Consider the following 17,656-nt stretch of genomic DNA (forward strand, 5'->3'; position numbering starts at 1 on the left):
ATAATTTATGAAATTTATATTTATGAGTGTGCGTCTTAAAGAATATTATACTTGATTTTATATATTTCTTGGAAAAAAAATTTTTTTTAAACGGTAACATAAAAGGAGTCTCTCGTGGAATTAAAGGGGAATGATTCACAGATGCTACCCTTTCCCTCTCAGTGATACCTGAGCGGTCGTCAAAGGCATCATTAGGAAGAAAAGGGCGCTGCGATATTCTCGCCCCTTAAAATCTGTGGGACGGTAGACATTACGTACAATCGAGGGAAAACCGAATTTTCCGTTAAAATTGCATTGAAGATTCGTTCCGTCTCGAGTGGAGACGTCCGTTCTTAAAGACTTTTTATGAAACCCGGAAACAGGCAAAATTGCACCATTTGCTATTTGAGAAGCCTCCGACTGTCGGTGTCTATTTTGCGGTCAATATAAAAACGAGACTAATATTTTTTACTGTACCTTTCGTCGGAAGTTTTTATTGCCCAGAGAAAATGGAACATTCAGAGCAACAAGGAAGGCAATGCAGGGATAATTCTATTCGATATTCATATCTTCGAGAGACTATCTACACATTCTGTTTGGGATTTCGCGCGCAGTTATGCTGCGGGTAAGCAAACAGATCGACTGACTAATATGCATCTCCGTTCGCGCCCACGCTCGCACGTATCATGTCGCATTAATTACGCACGTTATTCGCGTCCGACACCTCGGATCGCGGATAAGAAACTTTTCATCGAACCTCTGGAGGCAGGGCACGTGGGCGTCGGTGGGCGTCCCTCGATAATAAATGTAATCCGAGGAGGGAAAAGGCGATGAGGAATCCTCTCTTCACCTTTCTTTTCTCTTTTTCTCTTCTCAAGGTGAGTCCTCGCCTGGATTCCTTCCGCACGAATACTCTTTGGCGTCCTCGCGACATCCGAGAAGCCGCCAAAGGGATCATTAGGGATGACGAAGAGGGACGTGATCCACCACTCTTAGGTGTATGCACTGTACTCCGTCTTTAACCTTGCGGCCAGAATGAAGGTGCCACTCCCGCGGTATAAAATTCGGGATCGGCTCTAAAACATTCCTATAGTTACATAAGAGTGTCTTTGGAATTGCCACTCTTTTCTCAAGACAATACATCGAAGAATAATCCAAGAGAAATGTATGAAAGGGAGAGAGAAAGGTAAATGTTCTTTAGATTTTTAATGATTCTTTAAAAAGTTTGAAAAATCGATATTTCTTTACTGAAAAAAATGTATAAAGAGAAAGAAATCAGTCTTTAAGAATCGTATTCATAGTTACGATTCAACTTGAAATCCAATTTAAGCTAAATTTAAATCAATCTTTTATTTGAAAAACGCTTCTCAAACCACGATTTAATAAATTCGATAGGTTTAACTTTTGATTTAAACCTAACTCGCCTGAAATGAGGATCAATCGTGGAACAATTTAAAACTATAAATAAGAATTTAAAACGTTTATAGTATTAAACGCTCCAAATGACTCAATGATTTTTACCAATCAAATGATTTCAGATCTAATCTCATTTTTTCTTTAATTTCAATGAAATATTAAATAATTGTTTATTTACAAATCTTGACAAGAAAGAGCTTTTTGACAAATGCAGAAATTGCACCAGTCTGTGAGACTTTGGAATACTAGAGGAGTAATCTATGAACCCGAGGGAAACACCTTTCACCTCCATCCGGAAGAGGGGGAACGAGACCGACCCGATATCATCTTTCTCCTTCCTTCTTTTTTCTCTTACTTTTCTGCCTCCGGATTTTCATTCTACGACGGATCCGAGCGATAAAACGCGCGCCGAAATCGGCACGTTCGGCCAGAAATTGGATGGATCCTCCATTCTGTCGGACTTCGACACGATGTAGGATTTACCGTCCGAAGGGAATAAGGGAATAACGCACCGAGAGTCCTTCTCGTTGCGTTCTGTACGGCAGCTCGTTACACATTCATCGTTTTGCGCAAAAAGGAATTCCTCTAAAAATTTCCTTCTTCAAGATAACACTTAAGTGCGAATTAAAAATTTGATAGATCTTATTTTCAATCTTTTGCGTTTATTGAAGTATATAAGAACCTAATTAATTTGATAAGTAAAACATAATCACAATATATTTGCCATCTCAATTGTCTAAAAAATTATTATAAATGACGCATCGATACGATCCACTATTTCTCTCATGGTGATGGTGATTCTATTTCGAGTCTGAGAATGAAACGAAAAGAAACGATCGATCTTAGGTGGAACTCAGCCAGCGCTGTCGATCGGGGAAAGTCACCGACGATTCACGTTAAGCACCGAGCTAACTCGAGTTATCCACTTACGCATGAATTAGGCGAGCCCACGGGACGCGTTAAGGGGAAACCGCGTCGAGAAACCGCACACCTATAACGGGAGGGGAAAGTTCCTTCGTGTCCTCATCATCATTCGGTCAGAGAGAGAGAGAGAGAGAGAGAGAGAGATCTTGTTGTCGGGAACTTTCAGGATTAATCGTTATCTCGCACCATCCGGTTGTCTACTATCACTTTCGCCTTCTCCTTCTCCTTCAGGCGCCCTATAGAAATGACTGATTCGTTATACGTGTACTCGATCGGACGTCTTTTCCTGCCAATTTCCTTATGGTCACGTTCCTTGTGAGCCCTTTCTCTCCCTTGTCTTTCTTTTTGCTCTCCTTAGGGTGTTTGAAGGTCGAGAATCTCTCTCTGCGGCGAAAATGCGTTTTCGAGCTTGGTAACTCAGTTAAGAGTAAAGGTTAAATTGGATTTACTCGTTCATGGAAACACAAATGTTACTAATATAAAGAGCGTTACGAAATATCGAAGTCAGAATGTAGCTGTCCGATACGCATATTAATTTAACGAGTACAAATATTAGTGTCATTAATAAAATGCTGTCGTCTCTTAAGAAACGAGAATTCCCATTGCATCTTTAACTTAAAGTAGAACTGGAACTTTTTGTATAAGGATCGTTCATTTCATTTCTGCGCGTACCTTTTTCTTTTATTTGAAAGAAGTAATTCATGTATGAAAACGTCAAGATTCTCTACGGAAAGAGATCGAAGTACTACCACTTCTTCGTAAAGAAGGAGCTCGGGGCGATGTCGAGTTCAACCGCATCATCTCCTTGCTCCTTTTCCGCACTCCTCGAGGCGATTCGATCGATTCGATCGGGTGAGGGCGACCGGTTGCAAGCAACTGAGCGATGCGATTGATCGAGTTACGGGGGCGACTCAGAGATCCACGATCTCGTTTGTTGAAATCCGGAGACGGGGAACGTGGATTCGCTTTTACGCGGAAAAATCTGTGTCATTCGTTTAACGGAGCCGCGCACTGGCATCCGACTTTTCCACGGGATTGCAACGTGCGATTCGATTCGCTCCGTGGGCGAATTAATTTTATCCTTCGCTTATCAAGTTGCACGCGCGCTTTAAGATGGTTCTCTCCGGAAGAGTGCTCCCGTGAAGCTCAGCTTTCCAAGAAAGTCTGAACATTGTTGATAGGCGAGTAGCCGCTTTCGTTATCTTGTGTCCCTTCGTATACTCGAGAATTTATTCTCTACGGATACACATACATATACATATGCATGTATGTATATTATATACTATATATATGTGTGTGTATGTAGAGAGAGAGAGAGTTTATTTCTTTAAATTCAAACATATTAATCAAAATTTTTCTGTGTAAAGAATTAATACGATCCATTTCCAAGTCCGATAATTGGTAGTATGTACAATAATAATACATTGAAGATTTGTCAACTATTAAAGATAATCATCTAAACTATTATATAATAAATAAATATATATATATGGTATAGTTTAATTATCTAATCTATATACGAAAAATAATTTTACTGAACTATTTAAAATTTTAACTATTATAGATGCGCAATCTGAAAATAATTTTGTTAGAATAATTTTGAGATGGTCTAAAAAATTATTTTTAGGCTGTATTCAACTAAATTTTTAGATATTTTAACAAAATTGTCCTTTCTGTGTAGAATACAATACAATAATTCGTCTATTTTAAGTGTAGAAGAATCAGTCTGTCTTAAAAATTAATATCTATTCGCTTTATTTTTAGATTATAATTTTGTTTCTATTTTCTAATTCTATTTTCTAATTGTATAATAAATTATAATTGTGGAAATCAATTTATTCTTTTTGTAAAAGGATTTTTACGTATTACATCAAAAGAATTATCACAGAGCTATTTCGCTAATATCAGTCCATGAATTCCTTGATCCATATTGTGACAGTCTGATAGTACGCATCGTATCATACATCAGGGAATACGAATCCGTTTCCGATCGCGTTGCAAAGGAACGTCACGGCCGGCCAGCATCCGTTTTATTGGTTACCATTGGTCTCGATCGTGCGCGTTCCGGCGCATTGGCTCTCGCCATCGGCAAAATTCGACCGTCCAGGTAGCGTTATGCTCGACCACCGCTGTTGATACGTCCGCCATGGAAATTATCGCGACTATGGCGAATGCCAGCATGTGCTTAACAGAGCTTAACTGAGCTTACGACCGGCCTCTCAAAGAGTCCGATACTACGAAAACGTATCGCTTCCACGAAAATTCTAAACCCGCATTTAGTGCACGTTGGGATTTTATGTGTTCCGACATCGCCTGTGCTGATCGCAATTAAGAATTTTTATTATTTACTCTCCTTCTTTTCTGTAATTCTATTTGCGGTCGAATACGAGATTTTCAAGCAAGAAAATAATATGTACTTTGTCATAAAATAATGGTGATATTATATATTTACTTTATAAGAAGTGTATGTAAGAACCATATAAGTTGTAATCTCGTAAAAGAACTGAGAGTAAATTTAATTGATTTATCATCATAGATAAATTATTTGTAAATTTTATCACACTTAATATATTGATTTTCTTAAATTTTAAAATTATTAATTATGTGTATATAGCTATCAATTTTTAAATAATAATTCTTGTAAAGTCTTTAAGATCTTATAATTATGAAGTTCTCAAGTAATGAAAAATACACATCTTATTATAGTAGAAAATAAGAATAAAATGAATGAAACATGTGCAATTATTAGATTTATGAAATGTAATCAATGACGCATTCTGTAATTGAGAGATACACGCATATCGATCGTGATCCCGATTGGACCGTTGATTGCGCAAACGGCAAGGTCCCGTAACGAATCGTTGTACACACTATGGACACGAATTCTCTCTGTCCCTCCGGCGCTGGAGTAACGCATGCAAATCCCTGAACAAATGCGTAATTAACGTGTCCTAAACTGTCGTGAACCAGTTACGGTAAAGTGCTTGTCAGCAGACAGTAGAAAAGAGGAGAGGACGACATAAAAAGAGTGTAAAATAAAATTTATTTTCCTAATAATATTCAAGATGTCATCTAAATTAAAAGAAAAAAATGTATCAAGAAAATGCATTAATTACATGACATAATCGGTCACCTTCGGAAATAGACTTAAGTAAAAATTTGTTATTGATATATCGGTGTTATATCATTAACGAAACCAATCAAAGAAAAAATTGAAAATGAACAATATGATCGAAAAATATAAATAAAGATAAGCAAAGAGAGAGGGAGGGAGATAGTTAAATCAACGAGATGATTTTCGATTCAACTCCAACATTCCACCACCCTTTTCCCTCGTGTATTTCTATCTGTCTCGTAGTCTCATCTCCTGCTATTGTTGCCCCCCACGGTTTATGCTAATGTCATGCCACTGAATTTAACGTCTCGCGTGTATGCTCGTTTGCGTTTCGTGCGTCAGACGCGGATACGCCCACGTGCGTATGAACTCCGCGGGGGTCGCTTGCAATTGAACCACGGGGGTGAATATCTGAATCAATAATATATCCTGGACATTATAATTGTAGCGGTTCATTGTTAGACATTATTGTTATATCAGTATCATAGTTTAATGTAGCGACGATGTAATTACCGTTATTTCGTTATTCAAAGATAATACAGGAACACGAAAATACATTTAAAATTAAACAGCTTCCCTATTTTCTTTTTCTATCCGTGTATTTCTATATCTATGCCTAGTCTTTTAATGTCTTTGATTATAAATTATTCAAATACTCATTGAAAAAAAAATTTTGTTTGAAAATGAACGAATCAGAATTTTCTAATTAAATTCATTAGAATTCTAGTTCTTGTGTGAGTTCTGGTTGTGATACAATATTTATAATAAAATCTACTAGAATCTTTATTTTTACTAGAATAATTATATGTTAGTCAGAATTCTAGTATAGATTTAATCAGAAGATTCTGATTCGTCCATCTTTCACCAAGATTTAGATATTCAATTCTACCAGACAATTTTTCTCAGTACTTTTTTTGTGTATTTTTATATATAGAAAAATAAAAAAATATGCTCTTTCTATTCATAAAATTAATATTTTTACAAAATTAATATTTTACAGAATTACCATTATTTTTTACTAACAAGCATTTTGAGTATAGCGAAACAAAGGTATAATCTATAGAGAACGTCTCCCTCTATCTCTATCTCTGCCTTTGCATCCCCAAAGTATTCAATTCATAACGCGACGTATTATTCGTACACGCACACGCGTACATATATGTATGTATACGTATTCAGAACATATACCTTTGGTAATATAATATGTATACATGTTTCCCTGCACTCAGGCCGCGAGATCGCATTACTTGATATCGATTGTACCCAGTGCGGAGCGAAGGGAGTCTCCTCTTTCTACTTCTCCCATTCAATCCCACCGTCTGTCTCTTCTCCATGCCATCCTCCTTTTTTTACGCACGCTCGAGCTTCGTTAACGACCACACACTAATTAATCGGAGCGTTGCCTGATTGAGATGCCGAACGATACCTTCGTTGTAGCATGCGGATTAAAAGAATGGAGGAGGAGAGAAGGCAAGTCCAAAACTTATCCGGTAACACAAGCAAGGCATCTTTGGTCCACCAACGAGATCGGCCTTCAGATACCACATTCGTACGCTGTGTCTACCCCCGTGGCGGTCGATTAGGGGAACGATTATGTGTACAAACCTCTAGAGAGAATCTTGTCCGAAAATCCGAGATTATTTGGAGTTTCTAACGAGCCAGGCGCTCGCAATATCTTTGCCACTAATATCGTTTTTAATAGAATAATGTACAATTAATCACACAACACTGCAACAGTTTAATCAAAGCTATATAACATTTTATTATAATTACTTTTTAAATTGGGAATATTTATTTCTCGAATATTTCAATCGATAGGTCTTTTACTTCGAATAAATAAGAATGGTACGAGAACTCAAGGTTAATTCGGCGTACGTCACATTTTACGCTGAAGAAACATTTTTACATTCGCGAACGAGCTTACTGCGAATTTACGCACTATGTGAGCCGATAGCGCGCGCGACGAACGAACCGTTGAAAACGTTCCTTTTTCTCTTTTCTTTTTTTCTATTCCACGAGACGAGCAATTTCAACGAGAGCAGATGACGTCTATCCAATAATGCACACATCGTCTAGCTGGTCGGCCGGAGCGCGATAGAGGCGACCGGCGGCGCCGAAGAACAGTAGCCCGCTCACCGATCCATAAACAATCCCGCGATGTTATCGCTTCTCCACTCTCGAGCGAAGGGCATCCTCGAACGAGGATCGATCGATCCTCGCGCCATTCTGCCGCTACACGCTTGTGTGCGTACACGCGTCGAACAGACTCCGTTTAATTGATATATCGTTGTCTGATCGGGGAACGCTATCTCTCAACTTCATCTGATGGTGCAGCGGTAAAAATATACACGCGACACCGAGTACATTTCGCAAATACTCGAAGTTGCTTTCACGAGTCGCAGAGAGAACAGGAAACGCAGAGGTTCCTCTCGATTCCTTAGCGCTAAACATCTTGTTATCACTCGTCGCGATCGCAGAATATTTACTTTAACCTTCCGTCTGCAATATCATATTTGTCCGATCAGAGAACACTATCTCTCAACTTCATCTGTTGGTGTACCGGTGGAAATGTACACGCGACACCGAGTACATTTTGCAAATAGTTGAAGTTGCCATCGCGGACAAGAAAGGCGGAGGTTTTTTTCTGGATTCCTTAACGCATAAATATTTCTGTTATCATTTGTTGCGATCGCAATATATCATTTTAATCCTTTGTCTGCACAATCATATTTTTTTATTTCCTTCGTCTGCAATTCAAAGTCATTTTTGTACATCTAGCTTTTTTGTTGTTCTAGGCTTTAAAAAAAATGTAAAAAAAACTCAGAGTTACTTTTCAACGTCTCTATTACATTACCAAATAAATCGAAATGGTACTTTCCTTTATTTCAAAGAAATTTGAGAGTGAAAAAGATGTAAATGGAGAGTTAAATTTCTACTGAAGAGAATGTACTGCCAATGAGCTTAATTTGTGCATTATTTCTCGTATTATTGTATAAAAAGTTGGTTAATATATTAATTTTATATATTTCTAAGCATTTTTTTTAATAATAATGAAAAATAGTCGATTTTAAACATCTCACATTTATATCACAAGAAAGAAGCTAATTGGATATCCTATACAGATGTATAGAACTCGAAGATCCGAGCTTAAATATACCGTTGCATATCCCTTTCCCGTCGCTGTTATCCGCTTCCGCAATCAGGGAACTTTCACCCTCTCTTATGATGCAGTTCCGTTCGATTACGATCGTTGTTACGTTCATTGCGCTACGCGTGCGGCTTTCCACAAGGAACCCATTAATTGGATCTGGCGTCGAGTTACTCGAGCTTCGATTCGCCCTATGTTCCGCCGCGTAAATCCGGAAGCTCGTATGTGCTGCCCATACCCGACTTTGGCGGTGTCGCTCTTTCCTGTTCACGAAATACATACATCCACAGAATGACCACGGAAAATACAACGGCGTATCGTTGAATACAAAAATTCCAATTTCGCAAAAGCCAAAAACGTCTCTTACCATTTGTAATATTCATAAATCTATTTCAGGTAACGGGTAAACTAATTTACGATGTCCAAAAATTCACTTTATTCTTAAGAGAAATTGCAAAATTAATTTAACATCCACAATAACGCGAACGGGAAGTCGCACATGTACATAAATTAATTTATGACGTGATGAATTATTCGATAATTGCTCTGTTTAATCTCGTAAGCGTGATTGTGATCACATAATTTACCAAAAACGTATCTAGAATATTATTCATCCTCGTGTACGTTTTACCGCGGGCGGCGTGGGGAGTATCGTGGCGAACCGCATGCAGCTGCAAGTGCAACCACATTGTGCGTCACTGACACGGTGCATCGCGCGATCCGCTTTCTCTTCGCAACGGCAGAATGATATTCGACTTTTCCACTTCTCTTCTCCACTATTTTCCGTTACCTCTCACATAGAAATCCCTCCGCTCTCAATTTTTAAGAATTCGAGCTTGAATTTTGTTTCTCTTCCTTACCTTTTCCGGGGTCTATCTTCCTAGTGAGAATGACATAATACATCACGGCATGCTATCGGTATTTATTTTCCGAATTCTACCGCGCCAGGAAAATGGGGAAGATGAAGAGAGGTGATCACTTCCAGAGGAAGGGGGATTCTCTTACTGACGCTGGTCTCTCAACTGAATCCATTAGCCAACGCCATTAATATCACGGTAATGATGAGCGATGAGCCACCGCGCGGAGAACGAAGCGGATCAGAAGAGGACGAACTACTTTCGGATAACGTTAAGGAAGAAAGAGAGAGAGAGAGAGAGAGAACAAGTAAAAAAGGCGAGATGAATAGATAGACAGATAGGTAGATCGATAGGCGGACAGGTAAATATAGGTAGGTGCTACATTACGAGGAGTATAAAAAGAAGAAATATTTTCTTATATAAAATGAGAAATCGTTATGACAAACAGGTAAAAAATGATTAAATTAAATCAGTAATTAACAATTAATTGTGATAGAATAGTTATTAAGTGATTATATTGCGAAACTATAATCAGCGATTTCTTTATCAAGATTATCAAGATACGGATTAAGATTAGGTGACAGGCGAGATGGTATATTGCACACAGCATCGAGCAACATAATAAGACAGTAAAATTTTAAACGCGAGCGTAAAGACTTTTACGTCCGTTGCGTAAGAACGAGCAAATTTCAATACTAATTCAAATTTTAATTAAAATTTAAATTCGCAGAAAAAGAGGAAAAGAAAGAGAGAAATCATGGTAGAGGCAAAGGGCTCTAACACGTCTATACTTTCACAATCGTTGCCGTATAGGTGGCACGTGTATTATACGTATACACATGCTTACAGGGGCGGCTTTGATAAATGCTGCTTTGCTTGGCCCACTGCCAAATAGCATGCCGCACAATGTATCTCATCGCGCTCGTGTATTCCTCATCGTGCCTTTCATGAGACGAGATACGCTCGTGTCGCGGTGTATTAAACCTTTACACACGCTAAATATTATCGGTTAGCAGCGATTAAAAGCCGGCTACTCGGCCGGCTATTACAGCGCTTCAATTATTCAATACGAGAATGGCCGGAGATAATCCGAAATTTTTTCTTGTTTCGGGTAGATGCATTAAAGGCATATATATCCGTAAAAGTAGTATAAATCTTATAATTCCTCTGATGATTCGTATCGTTAAATATCGATCTTGAGACAAACAGAAATTCTTTCTGTCAATTTTCAATTAACTGATCCGGCTCGCGAATTATTTGCGATACGCCAACTTCGTCGAAGGACCAAATTTAGTTCCGACTTTCGCTCCCAGCCATGAGAAATAATTAAGCGCTCTTTCATAACGATCATTACTCAAACTCGTTCATTCATCACCTCGCATTGAATATGTTCATCTTGGCGAACTCTAATGTTACGAATGAGTTTTATGAACCTTGCAAAGTTTCAGTTGAGCAAAGAAAATGTTTTCAAGGATGAGATCCTTCCTTGAGATAAAGGAGGTTTCTGTCCACGTGGCCTTTGATAGATATTGCCTTCCTTTATGACGCTCCAAATAATGTAGCAGAGGTTATCTATCGCATTCCGCACCGCATATTGTATTCCGCGTCCCTTTTTTAGCGAGAGACTTATCAGTATGTGTTTAATCAACCCTCCAATCAACTAGCACCCAACCATGCCTCTTTCAGGGTGTCGTCAGGTAAATGAGAATTTCGCTCTTACAATGCTTCTCGATCGATACGTCGAGGGACCGAAAATAGAAACGGTGCGGCGGATCCGATCTGGCTGATCGGAAGTATCTTTCAGAGTCCCGAGAACCCCATCCTTTTTCCGTGAAAATCACTTTCCCTTTTTCGCAAGCGGCCCACGTAACACACTGAGGAAAAGAGTCCCACCCCTCTCCTTCAATGCGCTCCCTTTCCTTTCCTTGCGCTCATCATACTCGGCACGTGTGCCCGGGCACTTCCCGGCGTACCTACGTGCCTCTTATGAAGAATCCAGTCACAATGGCGGAGGGGTTGGAGATTCCGATACGAATTTCCGGCGTTCCGCTACGCCGCCGCGCCGTCGCCGATATCGAATATACCCCAGTCCGAGAAACGAGGAATTTCAGCCGCGAAATTCTCCACCTCCTGCGCCTCCCTTACCTTCCATATCTTCTCGCGTAGAGACGTAAATGAGGGTTACGGTGGTTATCGATATGAAGGATCCACAATTGATCCCTCAGATCGGCCTTTCGCAATCCTCCCTCCTTCATCGTCGTAACTACCTCGAATGAGATCATCCGCAAAGGAAACGGTATCAAGTCTGGAAGTCTTCTTACGGGATATCGAGAAAAATGAATTTTTAAATCATTAATCCTTTATAAAACTCCGGGAAATTAATTCTTGAATTTTTTATAAGAGCTTAATTAAACTGTTTTAAGTTTCTCTGTTGAACTATATCAGGTTTGTTCTTTCTTGTTACATGGAAGAGACGTTTCGCTGTATCTAAAAATTTAGCTAGATGAAGATTTAAAAATAATTTTAGACCATCAAAATAATTATGTAGGATGTTCAAACTAATTGCTAGAATATTCAAACTGTATGCAGGCTTTTGGTTTTAAACGTTCTATATAATTATTTTAATGGTTACAACAAAATTATTTTCAAATTTGTTTGTCTGGCTAAATTTTTATACTTTATTTAGCAGAATTGTTCTTTCCTTGTGTGCATTTTAAAATGGCATTTATTCATTTTTATAAAATCACATTAATTATAAATTATTATTTTTAAAAAAGTACTTTCATATATGAAGATCGTGGCAAACAAAAGTACATAACTCATCAACATTGTAAAAGCATTAATTCATTTTTTCTATACAAATACGACATAGATATGTTTTAATGCTCGGCTCAACTGTGGCTGAGCAGTCTTGGCACTTTAAATATTAAATGCGTCAAATAAAAAGATAGCGATAAATAATAACTATGTATACAGGAATAAACTAGAAATAAAAGCGGAGGTGTGTGAGTAATAATTCACGTTGTTGCACAAATGGCGGTTAACGTGCAGGTTTCTCTTCATGTTCGGGGTAAAAGCACGTCTTCACGACGATGGCAGCACAAAGCTGCTCGCTGTCTCGATTAAGTCTGTCGGAATGAACGAATGAAGCTGTTTCCACGGCGATTAATTCGCCTCTTCCGGTATTATCGCGCCCGCGACGGCAGCATAATAACACGGCGGCGTCGCATAATATCATACTGCACGACGCCGTTTTTGCAACTCTCTTCGGTGAGAAAATGAGAAAATTTATATCCGCGATCTCATTATCGGTCATCGCCAACGAAACCGGTTTTCCCAGTCGCCATAAAGTGTCGAAATCCATTCAGCGCAAACGCAAAATAGATGCAGATTAAAAACTTGACGTAAAACTATTCTCATAACTATATTCTATGATTCTATTGTACAAGGAAAAAATAGTTTGACTTAAAAAAAAAGTATCTAAAAGTTAACTACAGATATACATTTGAAAATAATTTTGTTAAACCATTAAAATAATTATGTAGAACACTCGAACTGGTTGCAAGAATATCAAAATTATTCGCGATATTTCTCATTATTTTTGAGTTTGCTATATAATTATTTTAATGGTTTAACAAAATTATTTTCAATTATTTTTAATAGTTTAAAATTATTTTTAGCTCAATTTTCGGCTATTTCTAGCACAATTTTTAGATATTTCAGCAAGATTCTTTCTGTGTATGATACAAATATCTCGCGTCACGTGTTGCAATACGTTCGATAAAATAAGCAATTTATATATAATAATATTATTTATAATATCTAAAATAAATGTATAGATATTGTGTTAGCAATAGTTGTAAATATTGTATTATTATGTAAACTACTCAAATATGCTGTAACGATGATTCTCTTTTTTCAGATGATCGACGCCTCCTATCATACAAACCCGTCGTTGCAAAGCACTGCCCTAATCATCACATGCGCGGTGGTCCTTCTACTAATGGCCGCGATTGTGTCCGTCGTTTTCTGGAAGTAAGTAGATTTCTCTGTTATCGTTTTCTGTTACTAGTCAGACGATATCATACAATACCAACAAGTATATAGCGATACGGTAAAAATCTCTGCAGCGAAGTTCTCGAGCTGTCAATGGTCGTTTCTCACAATAAAACCTCCGTTTCTTTCACGCTGGGACGTCGTACAGCCTCGTGTTTTCGAGATTCGAGGTCATTCAACATGTAACCGTATTTTAAGGAATTGAGAGCACAGGCCACCTTTGGATTCTTACGCGACTCGAAGAAATAGAAAGGGACGACCACATGGGGAGTGAATAAGGGCGAGGTTGTGTGGGGATGTAAGAGAGAGAGCGTTACCGATTGCACCAGAATTAACCAAAAATAGAACAACGAGCTAGGACGAGGAAACGAGCATCCGTCGGTTTGTTCTCGACAGCGCCGGTTATTCTGCCTCCTCGTACCGGACGATGATCTATGGCGCGGTAAGCCGCACCAAGGGGGAGCTTTAGGTTTCTACTAAGAAAATGTTGTGTCACGGATACCGTAGTCGATGGTTAAAATGTCAGCTATCGATTTTTGATTTAGTGAAGCCTCTGTTTCCTTTAAGAATGCACTCATTCTGTCAAAAATCTGTTTCTTTCAAAGATTGCACTCATTCTGTCAAAAGTAATATAGTAGTCTGTTTGAATAGCTTTATGTAATATGTTACTTTACAATTTTTGCAATTATTCTTAGAAAGATTTAAAGTTTGCTCCCCAAATGTTTCTTTCAAAAATGCACTCATTCTGTCAAAAATAATATAGTAGTCTGTTTGAATAGTATTATCTAATATATTACTTCACAATTTTTACAATTATTGTTAGAAAGATTTAACGTTTACTCTCCAAATATTCCTTTCAAGAATACACTCATTCTGTCAAATATAATATAGTAGTCTATTTGAATATCATTATACATATATTATGTTACTATACAATTTTTGCAATTATCGTTAGAAAGATTTAACGTTTGCTCTACAAATATTCCTTTTGAGAATACACTCATTCTGTCAAATTCGATACAGTAGTCTGTTTGAATATCATTATACATATATTATGTTATTATACAATTTTTGCAATTATTGTTAGAAAGATTAAAATCTTGCTTTATAAATGTCACACGATTTTGCTAAAGATTTTTCTTGTACATTTAACATACATATACTTGTTTTATTGCATGTCAAGAACAACTGTATTGAAGTATCTTCTAAAACCAGATATGAAAATAATTTTGTTAGACCATCAAAATAATTATATTGCATTGTATAAGATACTCAAACTAATTGTTAGAACGTTAAAACTTTTTAAAGCATTGCTCATCATGTTTGAAATTTCTACGTAATTATTTTGATGATTCAACATAATTATTGTCAGATCTGTATCTGTTGAAGTATCTTCTAAAACCAGATATAAAATTATTATAATTTTGTTAGACCATCAAAATAATTATATTACGTTGTATAAGATACTCAAACTAATTGTTAGAACGTCAGAACTTTTTAAAGCATTGCTCGTCATGTTTAAAATTTCTACATAATTATTTTGATGATCCAACATAATTATTCTTAGATCTGTATCTAGATAAATTTTCAGATATTCCAACACAAAGTCATTGTTTCTATGCAATAAAATCAATATGTATGTACCTTAAATATACAAGAAAATAGATACTCGAGTAAATAAATCGGTCTTAAAAATCTTAAAAGTAGTTTTCACAGAACGTTCACATATAGCTACAATAGGCTTACGTTATAGTCAATTGAGTTTTTATGATACGATTATATAATTTTTCCACTTTCCTGATAGTGAGCAAAGTGATCGAGAGCACGTAGATGAGAGCGTTGCTCTTGAGCGTATCCTAAATTAGCCGAAAATGGAGCACCCGAAGACGCGGCGAGAAAGCCTGCCACTTTAATTAATACCTAACCGTGTTTCCGACAGCCTGTGGCTCTGGTTCCCATATCGTGCACCGAGATCTAGGTCGCGGTGAGATTAGATGATGACTTCGTAATTAACGAGGATGCCATCTTGCGCTCTCGCGAAAAAAAGGTGACCGCGCGTAATATCGTTATATATAACAATTAGTGAAGATGACGTTGCATAATAAGTAAAACGCCACGGTTATTTCTCCATTTGAACTTTCGCCTGGAATTTTTATCTGTACCATCTTGAGATACAAGCAGCGAGGAAGGAAATAGGGCGACGTCGTCGCACTAATGGGCCCTAAATTAGCCAAAAACAAAGCTTCGCCTGGTTTCACCACTACTACCTGCAGTCTGTCGTAGACAACGTCGGTTCTTGCTCGCAGTACCGCGTGCTGATCTACAAGCAACCATAGTAGGTAATTTATTTAGAGCACAGCGGTAGCCGAGGGAACTTTTCGACCGTTCTCTCCCGAAATTTTAGAAATTCGCACGATATATTTCGCTTCGTTCTTTCAGACATAGAATTTGTCGCTCGTCCTTTGAAAATTTAAAAAATTGGAGCGTACTTTTCTTCTTTGCAATACATGACACCTTGGAAATATATGAGACAACTTAGAAATTGTCTCACGTGGATTTCGACCTTTGCCATGGAGTCTCAACGAGAAAACAGTACGCCTAATTGGCATTCCAGTGAGTCCTAAATTAAAGCAGAAATAGGCCATTCCTGAAATGGGCGTACGCCCAGGCACTGTTACGTACCGCCGACAGCGGAACAACGCGCCAGTAATTTGTGACACGGTGGCTCATGCTAGTCGGCACGGTTTCGTGGATCCGCGGGACACGGGAAAATACATTTACCGACGTCCGGGGTGGCTTACTTGGGAGATTTACGGACACAGCCGCAAGCGAAAGCTCCGTTGCGCCGCCGTTGTCGCACGTTGATTGGACGTGCGGTAAAAAATGGAGCGGCTCGATAAGACGAATAGGAGAAGCGTGGAGAAGTTGACAATTCGAAGGGTGGGACTATCCTGCACACTTTCCAACGCTATACTTTTTCGTACGAGGGACTACGCAATTTTTTTCACAATTGTCACTTTCTTGCTGAACCCCCAGCCGCTCGTCGTTCTTTTCAATTCTCTTCGGTTCGCTTCTAATAAATTCAAACGACGGAAGCTCATTCTTCATTTAATCTTGAACAGAATAAGAAAATAGTGCGTTTGCAATTCTTTGTTGAAAAAAGGCAAAAAGGTTCTAAGAAATCTACGCGTGGAATTTATGGAACGGAGATAACGTCAGCGACGTGAAATTTCCTGTGCATGGACGAAGACGTCCGTCCAATCATATCGGTTAATATTTGCCTTACACGCTCCGCTTGTAATCTTAAACACATCTCTCGCCTAACTGGTTCCATCCGACCGTCCACGTCATCCGATCTCTGGATCATTCGAACAGATTGTTAACCTGCGATTAACTCTCTGCTAATGAACAGTGAATCCACGCCTCTCGTGGCTCTATGATGATCGATCGATGAACATCGGACCAGAAAGTGCCGGTCGAGAGGACAATTTTGGGCAGCACAGTGCCTCGCATTCACAATTGAACGCGGTTCTTTAGCAGCGACCCTCGAAGGCACACTCGTCGCTATAACGGCGGCCCTGTTTTCGCGCGTTTTATCGTAATGCCCGGTCATTATCGACACGACCACGCCGCAAGTATCTCAAGTGTTACCGGTTTCCCATATTCGCGCTTTGTGGGTGTTTATCGTACATAAGTGCGACCCATACTGAACACTCGTACGCCAGAGTGAATTAGGATCAACCACAATAAAATTAGATATCTGATAGAGGGGAGTGTGTCGAGTACTTTTCTTTGGTACAAATTACAAGTTGCTCATGAAAACAACATTATAAAGCGTCAATCTTTATGTTAGAATCTGAGTCATATTTATTTAATTTATTCAAAAAATGGAAAAGAAACATCGAGATTTTTATTCTGATATTTTTTTAAAAAAAGATCCTTAAAATAATTTAAAAAAAAAAGAATATCGATTCTTTGCTTTAAATAAGGGCTTCATAAGAAAGGTGAAACGTGGAATAGTTATATAAACAAAAAAATATATAAAATCAATAATTTTAAGAACATATCAAATATATTCTTTAAAAAATTAAAAGTATTAAATATATTCTTCTACTTTTCATTAATTTCTTTTTAATTATGAGCAATATTATAGAACTGTGA

The 17,656-nt window shown here is 38.0% G+C and overlaps 1 protein-coding gene across 1 annotated transcript in view; it reads left to right on the plus strand.

The window, feature by feature from the left end:
• Positions 1-17,656, plus strand: part of pxb (putative Hedgehog signaling attenuator pxb) — a 131,392-nt gene that overhangs the window by 70,191 nt on the left and 43,545 nt on the right. The window contains exon 3 of the mRNA XM_018546762.1: positions 13,362-13,474. Within this exon, the coding sequence (XP_018402264.1) occupies positions 13,362-13,474 (113 nt within the window). The remainder of the gene's footprint in view (positions 1-13,361; positions 13,475-17,656) is intronic.

This window comes from Cyphomyrmex costatus, unplaced genomic scaffold (assembly GCF_001594065.2).
Source record: "Cyphomyrmex costatus isolate MS0001 unplaced genomic scaffold, Ccosl1.0 scaffold59, whole genome shotgun sequence".
NCBI classification, from domain to species: Eukaryota; Metazoa; Arthropoda; class Insecta; order Hymenoptera; family Formicidae; genus Cyphomyrmex; species Cyphomyrmex costatus.